The sequence below is a fragment of the Megalops cyprinoides genome, chromosome 15 (genome assembly GCF_013368585.1).
Source record: "Megalops cyprinoides isolate fMegCyp1 chromosome 15, fMegCyp1.pri, whole genome shotgun sequence".
NCBI lineage: Eukaryota > Metazoa > Chordata > Actinopteri > Elopiformes > Megalopidae > Megalops > Megalops cyprinoides.
The window spans coordinates 22154949-22165625 of record NC_050597.1 but is presented as its reverse complement, the minus strand read 5'-3'; the positions used below and the strand labels follow the sequence as shown (position 1 = coordinate 22165625).

Below are 10677 nucleotides of genomic sequence, written 5' to 3'. Positions count from 1 at the left end.
AGAGTTAGTGTACGAGTACCTGGTGGATACACCCGTTTGTTTTTTTTTCTTTTTTTTTTGCAATAGTGCAATGCTGAGAAATTTTTCCATATATACTTTGTCCATAGTCCATGCAGAGTAACTCCTCCACATCAAAGAAAAAAAAAAAAAAAAAAAAAAAAAAAAAATGTTTACATGCCAACATTGTTGCCAAGTAACCTCCAACTGACAGGTGGCCCCGGTGTCACCTCGCATTGGCTGGCTGGGGTTGATACGGTAGAAAGCATCTAACAACTCCCCCCCCCCCCCCCCCCCCCCCCCCAGCAGCCGCCACCTGTTCATGTGACTGACAGCTCCTTCACGCAAACAATTTTTTTTACGATGACAGCAAAATAAAAAGGGACATGAGGACTTGAATCCTAAGTAGTATACATGCAGTTCCTTTGGACAGCAGGGGGAGGGGAGAATAAACATTTTACAGATAAATTACAAACAAAGAAAAGGCAAATAATTTTATACAAGAAAAAAAAATCTGTACAAGGCCTTCACTTCGCTGTCATCATTTGTACAAACTCTGTGGAGAGAAAGAGAGAAGAATGGGTTAATGTAGAGTTCAGGAGAGCAAATACGACATTCTGAAGACTCTAGGATAAATTTCCTTTTTAGCAATGCCTACGCATTTAATACATTACTATCTTTCTGAATCAAGCATTAGTTGATTAATCACTAACAGTCATGAATAGTTTGGTTTTATCTGCATGCCATTTTTAACTGGCACAAATCCAAGGTGGCAACTGTTGCCATGGGAGGGTTCCCACAACAATACAATATAAGCCGCCTTACTCTCAAGCAGCATAAAGCCTAGAATATTCCATCATCCCAAAACAAACGTTATGGGCACTAGTGTGTTAGATTCAGTCTAAGACACATACTTAGAGAAGCACTGAAATTTAACTTTGAGTGACGTCACTTGTGGGAACCCATCAGGGCAGTCACTCTTGAACCATACGGCAAAGTTCAACTTGGAAGAAACTGTCCGTGTACCTTCGTAGTTGACCTGACCGTCTCCGTCAATGTCTGCTTCCCTGATCATTTCGTCGACCTCCTCGTCCGTCAGCTTCTCCCCCAGGTTTGTCATCACGTGACGCAGCTCTGCAGCACTGATGTATCCATTTCCATCCTGGTACAGAAACACTCCAGATTACTCACCACTCTAACTTCACAACAAACTAGATGGGATCATTTACATATTTAATCAGGTCCCCAAATTATACATTTGCTAACTGAAAGAAATGCAAAATATCTACAATGGACACCCCTGATGGTCCTCATCTGGGGTTTCAGATTGTGCCTCAAATGTCAAATTTACCTTGTCGAAGACACGGAATGCTTCTCTGATTTCCTCCTCGCTGTCTGTGTCCTTCATTTTCCTCGCCATCATGGTCAGAAACTCAGGGAAGTCTATTGTTCCGTTTCCTGAAAGACATGGGGGAGATGAGCATCGATTTCAGCACTACAGTACACTAGGCATTGAGGCCACTGGGTGACTGTGGGATGGCAATGACACATGCTAGCTAACTGTTTGATCAGTTGGGCCTGGGGTCCAGGATCCTCACCGTCAGCATCCACCTCGTTGATCATGTCCTGCAGCTCAGCTTCTGTGGGGTTCTGGCCCAGGGACCGCATGACTGTGCCCAGCTCTTTCGTGGTGATGGTTCCGTCACCATCCTTGTCGAATAGCGAAAAAGCCTCTTTGAATTCTGCAAGAAGAAAAAGAAGATTCAGGTGAAACCTTCTTTTCCCAATATCACTTCCTGAACAAGACCAAACTAGTTTTGTTGTTTTGTTGTTAGTTAATCACCCAAAAGCACGGGCTGCTATGTTTATTACTAAAACAGAAAGCACTTACTTTCCCCTCCCCCATACCTTTTACTGGACAGACCCATGCACATCAACACAAAACACTTAATTGAAATTCAAGTATGTTTAAAGCACCAAAACAGAAATCAGCAGATTGCTCCAAGTATCCACTCAGCACTGCAATCAGTTCTCTCTCGACCACTCAACTCAGCTATAACACGTGTGAACTTGCGCTCGCCGTAAAACAGTGACGCTGCATGTAACCCTGGACACGGCCAACCACCGTGCACACAGAAGGGGGGAATGAAACCGGATAGCCCAAACCCTCGAAAGCAAACCAGCAGCTGCTCTGCTGCCCTCATTCTGCCAAGACAGTTCCATGGTTAATCCCAAATAAACCAACACACAAACGTGTTCAGCTCAACAGCCGCAAGCCGATAGCTGGTCAGCCCTGAGTGAAGCAGCCCGCCTCCGACTGCACCCCGCTGCCATAGAAATGCTGCTTACCAACAACACATAGGCAAAATGGAAATCTAATAAAGATAAGTGGATGCCGATGCCTTCCAAGTGCCAGTGCTCGGGTTTATAAATGACAGGGAGTAAATAAAGTTATAGCGCTCAGTCAAACCAAGGGGCCCATCCTCTCAGGACAGCTAAGCTAGGAGGGCCACAGACCCCGAGCAGGCTGACACAGCAGTCTGCGATGAGCCTTGCTAGTGCCATGCCATCCACGACCTGCCCCACCCCAGGCCTGATTACAGACCTTCGAACCAGTACAGTGCAATCTCCCACTGGCGGCCATCCAACACATCATCTTTTCCAATGGAGTGCTTTATAGTACCCCATTTCCCCCTGCTTTGCAAGTCTGAGGCCGGTGCTCTCATTTCAGAGGTGCACACTACAAATCAATCACAATATCAAAATCTGCTTCATGTCTGCACTCTACAAAAAAAAAAAAAAAAACCCAAACCAAAGAATGCCACTTTGCACACTTTGTCACTGACACTTTGTCAGACACTGTATATACACCACATGCTAACCTTATACACAGGCTGTGACATGTGTCATTACTGTCATGACGCAGTCAGCACGGGCTTCAGTTACAGCTGAAAAGGCTGATAAACTCACCACATGGCTTTGGCTTGACACACACGCTGCATCAACAGTGGAACAAAAGGCCATCACATTCTTATCCATCAAAGGAACAGCCCTTTAGGCAAATAGGGCCACGCTACAGTGGCAATATAACTGCCGATTTCCACTTCACTGGAAACCTCCACTAGTGCTTCTCATGAACAGCAAACAAAAATATTTAAGTAGAGCAGAATTTTAATCCACCCTGTAGCTTGTGGTGGAGATGCCAAATTCAGCATTTATGTAAACTTATGGAAACTGCACATATTTATACAATGTTGCAGCCAGACACATAGAATTATAGAGTAGCTGTGGCATCCACCCTGATTAGAAGCTTACAGGGAGGGCTATGGATTTCTACACAACCCATTCCTTACTTTTTGTCTGAATACTGACCACCATTGGATCGTTAGTCTGGGGCATTAGCTGCCAAACAATGTTAACGGCTGCGTGCATCGGTTCCCACAGGACACATTCACTGGCCACTATCGTACCCTAATTTGAATGAACACCGCACCATTGACGGGGCCATACTAGTATATTCCAGGAATCAAACGTCATATAGTCAGAGATATTTTCACATCCTCAACTCTCAAGGGCCCACAGATGGCAGGGGAAGTAAACACGTGCCCATAGGCACAGCACAGCAGATATATTCATGTGAATTTGGATGTTTGCTTGAATGTCAGATTGGGCTTAAATCACAAGAGGCATGCCGAGAGCCCAGTGGTCCATTTCAACACAAACTCTCCCAGCTGTGTCTCCCAATTTCCCTCTCGGATGCAATGTTGTCCTATCAGAGGGAAATTTACAACAGCCATTCTGCCTTTCCTCTAACACACTCCATAGCTGACAAACTAATGTGCATGCTGCCCCCTGTCTCTCCCCATTACATCTCCACCTGCATATATTTAAATGCACCCCCCTTTCAACAGATGGCAGACAAACTAGCTGGATATGCCCTACTTCAATCCTTCAAAGGACTGGGGCCACACCCTGCCCTACAACCACTAGCATGCACTCAAATAGCAACGCATGTTGCATAATCACAATTTTTATTTCCGACAGCCTTTGTGAAGTGCTTTCCTATCAAGCCCTTTGGCCCAAGTTTACAGCTCCCCCGGGAGAGGCAAGATGGGGCTGTGGTGCAAAATGGCCTCGCCATTCATACAGGCGTTTTTATGAGCAGCCTTGTCCCAAGGAAAGCCTTAAAAGGAGACGACCTATCCCACTGAAACATTTGGTTATTGGCAGCGCCGCTAGAAACCACGCCACAGGCCAAAACGAGAGGACATCTAGCATTCTTACCGGCAATCTGCTCTTCTGTCAGTTGATCAGCCTGGAAAGAAAGAAAATAAAACAGTTAGTTCAACATTACCACAGATAATATTAGCCCTGCCACTTTTCACAATGCACAGCCAGCTAGCATCGCAATTCGAGGTGCTTTTAAACTTTCACACAGAAGTTCATTCTAATACGTCTATAGCTTCATGCAGAGAGCGAAGCACAGCCGTCCTCCGCCCAACGCACAATTAGACACAGCGGATCGATTGTTCGCTCGGGTCCAAACGCCCCCTCCTCCGTCTCTAAAGACCGCTCCCCGGCCTCCTCCCGGCGTACTCTCGCACATCCAGCGAGCGCACCACTCTGAGTACTTCAGACATCGTTCACAGTCAAAGCCGATTTCCCCCGTCCTTATCTGTGACACACCAATTTAGCCCCTCTAAAGATAGCTAGCGTCCCTCTCTCCTTTGACATACAGTATTTGACACAGACACACACATCAAAGTATCATCTGATCCGACAGGCGGATGTAATTAACTTTTAGAGGAGCCACAGTTCTGGTTAATGTCTTCGCAAAAAACCATGAAGGACCACCCATGGAATCGGCAATCGTAATTTGGTTAAGCATTTTATTTGGCACAACATTAAAATTCAAGTCCCTGCAACTGCCTAAAATCGTATTAAACCAGAATAACGGCAACACATGTAAAGAGCGTGTACCAATGCCTCAAGTAGCAACTGCGATTAAGGCAGCTTGCAATGGTTAAGTAATGTTTGCACCAATCAATTGTCTGTCAACATCGCTACCTACGTTACCTAAATAAACCATACTCTCAAAGTTTCCGGTGGTTGCTGGCTAGGAAAAAGACTATCAACAATGTAATAAAGATTCGCATCGGATACTGTAACGACAGCGAGTCATCCCAAGCAAATAAGGTGTGGTTAGTTTGCAAGCTAGCCAAGCCTTTCCGGTATGAATAACAAAAAAATACTGCATCCATTTGGATAGTCGGTCTAGCCAACTACGTAGCGTACTAGAAGTTACTGTACCAAGGCAGAAATCTCGGAAAATACACGAGCTATTTAACGTTAACTAACGTAGTTCGAGAATCCATTCCTTGCTTAGCAAAGAAACACTTGCGAAGCAAGCAGCAGATCCATTTAACTAGATCTCAAGTAGCTAGTTATTCATTTATCCGAATAAACTAGCATGTTCAAGAACTGACAACATGGCCTTAATTGGCCATGGTAGTCACCGTATGCTTTCAAGTGCGCAGGTTTGATGATGTGCACTTGAAAATGTAAGAGCTACATCCTACCCAGCTCAACAGCAAATGAAAAGCTTCAATCTGCTACAACTCAATTTGGCATATCGACAGCAATTGTACGCAGCGCTTCGAAACTCCTTTTAACCATTTTGCAAATCAATTCTTAGTCGATTAGTAGCAGCAACAAGCGAGGGTCAAGTTCAAAGGCCACCCTCGACTTCATTTTAACATCGTATCATTCATTCTTGCAAGCTCGGGTAGACAGACACTGGTGTGCTGGCTTCCCAGCGTTACATACGTTCCCACGATCCTAGTCGCAAAACTCTCCAAAGAATATTTTCAACGTACCGATAAAAAAAAGGATCAGTTTCCAGACCCAAGACTTCACGTGGTTAGCGAAGGTTAGCTGGCCGCGACGCCTGCAGAAAAGTCCGGGAAACTAAACACCCTGCGCCCGCGATCCTGAGGCACAACCCTGTCAATGAGGAATTCTAGCGGGACACAGAAACCGCTGCTCATCTAATTTACATCACAATTCACGAAAACGCATTATTTTTAAACGCACTGGTCATACAGCCATCTCCGGAATCACCCTCCCCAGTCCGTACTCTAAAACATATCGACATTAGTGGTTACTTACCATTTTAAAATTCTAATTGGTTTTGTAGCTCCACTACAGCCAGCCACTCTCCTTCGCTCGGACCACCACGGGATGATAGCAGAACGATTCTGACCCGCCTTTAACGGTCGTTCATAAACTCCTCCCCCGCACCGTATCCTTCCGCCACCGTCCATTCTCTCCAATTACATTACTGGCGGATAAATGATATGCATTAGGTATATAACCATATTATAAAACACTAATAACATCAATATTCAAAACTAAATGCTTTGCGCTTCTCATATATGGAATAATGATTACAGAAGCCGGACTGTCTTGGGAACTACTTGTCTGCGCATGTCTACATGGTGCAGGTTTGTGCTGAGTCTTGCACCGTATAGGACGTAGTAGGAAGGGGTAGCGGTTTCTGATTGGTGCGTTTGTACCTGCAATGCGTCACTCCCTTGGACATGCACTGTAGCGCCAGACTGCACATGAACGGCCCCAGGCATTGCGAGGAATGCAAAGGGCGATTATGGATTTCTGCAAGCATGATGCGGCCGTCAGGGCCTGAGCCCATTCATTAATACATGTAAAAGAATTACCAGCCCCCATTGCACGTCTTGGTGGTCTGTCGTACAGAACGGCAGCAGCCTACACTGCAAAGTCATTTGTCTTTACCTTTAAATTTGTGTTGATGGTGATATTGTACTATTTGTTTTACCAGCAAAGAAACTAGGTTTTGTTGTAGCCTCTATCGTGTGTTTATCTGTAAGAATAACCTAAATACTCAAACTCCCCGAACAGAATACCTGTCTACCTACTGCAGCCTTGAGCTGCAGCAAAATAACTGTCATTATAGCCCTGTTTCTGAGACATTTACATTTGCATTTCTTGCTAAAGTGATCTGAATAAAACATGTTTGCTGTTCTATGAATTGCCAAAGTTTCTTGTGCACTTGTTTTGGACAGATTTATGTTCTAGGAATATATCTTAAATGTTACAGCTCAATGTTTGCATCAACTTGCCACAGTGTCTCTCAGATGTCTGAAAGCAGGGGCCGCAACAGAATAAGTACAATTGTGTGGCTCCGTCCACTGGGCTGAATTCCTCTTCAGTTATCTTTGTCACAAGACCAGCAGCACAGAACAGAGTGAATCGCAGTGACACTCAGAATCAGTGAGAACTCTTCCCAGCATGCTCTGTGCAGCCCATCTGTTCCCCACCACATGATAGGCCCGCCATCACACACATAACGCTCGTTGTGGATCAATCACACACACACACACACACACACTCTCTCTCTCTCTCTCTCTCTCTCTCTCTCTCTCTCTCACACACACACACACACACACGCTCACACTCACACTCTTATCATAGACTGACAACACACATCAGCCCACTATCCTTATGATGTGGCAACACACAAACACACACACCCTGCAGTAGGGTGTTCACCCACATACACACACACACACACACACATCTGTGTCCTTTTGGTAGACAATGTTATCGTGAGTGGGGGCTTTTATCTAAATTGCAGAGAGCAAACACAGCACACCACACATCAGGTGAGATTGCGTTCTCTTCTGGTAGAGTAATAAACAGGACTCTGGCATCATGAATCACTCTTTTGTTTGCGGTGGTTTCCGTAAGTGCTTTGGGCCCTAGACAGAGGAGCAGTTCAATTAACATTGATGTGATTTTCTTGGAAAATCACAATGTTCCTACAGCCTTCACATTATATATGTTTTCATATTTATGCCCATTGCATGTTGTGGTGCACTACTCTAACTATACCTGGCTTTTGTCTTTAGCTTGGCTTTTTTTTTAAATCCATCTGTCTGTGTTTTACATAGAAGTCCCTCATAATTTATGTTTTCATCACAGAACTGGAGTGGGATTGTGTCATGGAAACAGTCTCTTTGTTTCTGGTTCAACACACTGGGGCTGTTGTTGCAAATCTTTATGTGACAGTCCCTTTCTATTAATCAGGCAAACACTCGTGGGCATTTCACACTCTCTCTTTTATTGTGGTTACTTTAATTTCGGGGGAGGTGTTGCAGCAAGGACTTTGAGAATTAAACTAAAAAAAGACAACAGGATGAGGCTTAGCTCCCAAATGGTACTGCCCTCCGCCTCTCCTGGGCAAATACCAATTTTGGATCCTGCAGGGGATGGGGGAAAAAAGAGCAGGAAGGAAAAACAGGACAACAAACAGCAACCTGAATCCAGGGGATATCAGCAGCAGCGCTGTGAGAGGCGAGTGGCCCTGTGTTATCAGATTAGTCTGGATCCCTGGGATCAGTACTGGTGGTGGTGTGTGTCTGAGTATCTGATTGCCTCTCCGTGCTCGGCTGTCTCTTCTCTCCCCCACTGGCCACCTGTCCCTCAGACACCACCGGGGTGTGTAGGATTTAGGTCGAGAATGCAACGGCTTCTCCACGCCGCTCACAGTTGACGCCCTAAAGTTCTGCGTTCTTCTTTTTCCGGAGTTGTTGTGCCCCTTCTGCCCCGTCCCTTTCACTTCTGTCAGCTTTCTCCCTGATGGGGCCACGCCCCAAGCAGCGGGATCTGGGCGTGGAGGTTGTCCTGCCGCCAGAGTGCGCTCGTAAAAACACAAAAACAAACAAAACAAAGGAAATGGTGACTCATCACTGAGGGCTGATCCTGCGCACAAAGCCTGGGCATGGACACACACACACACACACATACACACACACACACATGCACACACACATCTTTTTTTGTGTGCTCCCTCCCATGGTGTAACGACTTATGTCCCAGATGTGCAGAGATGTGACATCATCCCCTGTGAATGTGATTATCTCTGATCGGCGGCCATCCGTTTTCCCTGGTTTAAAGTGGAATTCTGATGTTATAGTGTTCCACTGCTTTGCCATGCTTGTTACATCCTGTCTCTTGCCTGCCCACAGAGATGCGGTATGGTACAATTTGTACCCCCGTGCTCTCCCCACCCATTGTTTCTTAACCCTGACTCATGCAACAGACACACACACACACAGACACATACTCACACAAACAGAGACACACACACAGGTGCTTGTTTCTTTCAGCAGAGTTCCTGCAGCCTGCAGTTCAACTTACAGCAGGTGACTGGTTTTATTTGGCTCCTGGTTCCACCACTGCCAGTAGACTGTGACTCCAGGCACAGTGGTAAGCAAGCGTATGAATGCTGCACTTGTGGAGCTGTCATTGAAAAGTCTAAACATAGAACAGGCCCAAACAGTATAGGCCTGGTTGGAAAGACCAGGCTGACTGACACCAGAGTTTAAGAGAGGGATTCAATGCAGACAAACACAGACAAATAATCCATGGTGAACAACAGTAAGAAATACATTCAAAATGAGTACAAAAGGGTCTGTCTCCTGAACTTTAATACTGCTTATAAAATCCCTCAGTTTCAGAAGTTACTCTACTCAAGGCTGCCCTGCAAGTAACGTTCTACATTTAGGAGTGTCACTTGAAGCCAACCTCCACTGTCATTAACATCAGAGCGCAACTTAGACATGCTTCAAGAATTCTCCCTCCTCGCCACTTGGTGTGGTCCTGTTGGGCAAGCGCACATAGCTTCAAAGGTCAATTAACTTTTTGTGATGAAATAACACTTTTAAGAACCCAACATGTCCAGCAGGCCATTTAGACAGTTCTTGCATACACGGTACATGTGAGTGAGGAGAAATCTTCTGAAGCTTCTCTTCGATGGCCTCACTCACATTTTTTAGCGAAACCACACAAAGTGGCCTGTTGTTTCCCCCGTGAGCAAAGTCAGGCGAGTGTTACGCAGCTCTGGGCATAACAGCTAAGTGGATCCTGGAAGAACAATGGGGGTCTCACGAGTCTTTGCTGTGAGCCTCTTAGGAGGTTATGAACGTTAGTCGTCCCATATGTGCAATGTCACTGCAATGTGTGTGTTGTGTGTGTGTCTGTGTGTGTTCGTATGTGGCTGCAGGTGAGTATGTGTAGGACTCGGCTTCAGCTGTACTGTATCTGAACCATGATTCTTGGTGTCACCAGCGGCGCTCTGCTGTCTGAGCGGTAAACTGTTCCCCAGACAGTCCGAATCTGCCCAATCCTGTTTGCACTGGATGGCATCATCCCGGGCACTGAGCTGGATCCATTACATTACATTACATTACAAGCAGACGCCTTTATCCAGGGTGACTTACACAGCTAACATATTATCCATTTATATACCTGAAGGATTAATGTTTACTGAAAAAAATGGAGATAAAGTGCTTCCCTCAAGAGTGCAACAGTTATTTTCCAAACAAGAATCATACCTTTAACCTGGTTGAGAGCACAGTTCTGGAACCAGTGGTCCTCACAGCCTCTCATGTTATGCTGTGCTGACAATTTTATGATTGCACTGATCTCAGCTCAGCGCCGGAGCCGTATCTGACTTACTCGGTGTCTCTCGTGTCTCCTGTAGTGCTGGAAAGCACTTGGGTGTTTTTTTACAGAGGTTTTGTTTTTCCTCATTAGGATTTTGCAATTCGCAAGGGTTACACAACATTGCCGCGGTGACGG

The 10677-nt window shown here is 45.5% G+C and overlaps 1 protein-coding gene across 1 annotated transcript; it reads right to left on the bottom strand.

The window, feature by feature from the left end:
• Positions 1–316: 316 nt before the first annotated feature.
• calm2a (calmodulin 2a (phosphorylase kinase, delta)) lies at positions 317–6239 on the bottom strand. Its single transcript, XM_036546236.1, has 6 exons — positions 6166–6239; positions 4282–4312; positions 1596–1739; positions 1349–1455; positions 1024–1159; positions 317–553 (listed from the first exon to the last, which is right to left on the bottom strand). Exons 1-6 carry the CDS (start codon positions 6166–6168, stop codon positions 525–527), a joined length of 450 nt encoding a protein of 149 aa, XP_036402129.1. The 5' UTR covers positions 6169–6239; the 3' UTR covers positions 317–524.
• Positions 6240–10677: the final 4438 nt, after the last annotated feature.

Coding starts and splice junctions, on each gene's coding strand:
- calm2a (XM_036546236.1), bottom strand. Junction 1,456..1,595: donor CAACGAGGTGGATGCTGACG/GTGAGGATCCTG, acceptor CATGTCTTTCAG/GAAACGGAACAATAGACTTC. Junction 554..1,023: donor CGGTCAGGTCAACTACGAAG/GTACACGGACAG, acceptor TTCTCTCCACAG/AGTTTGTACAAATGATGACA.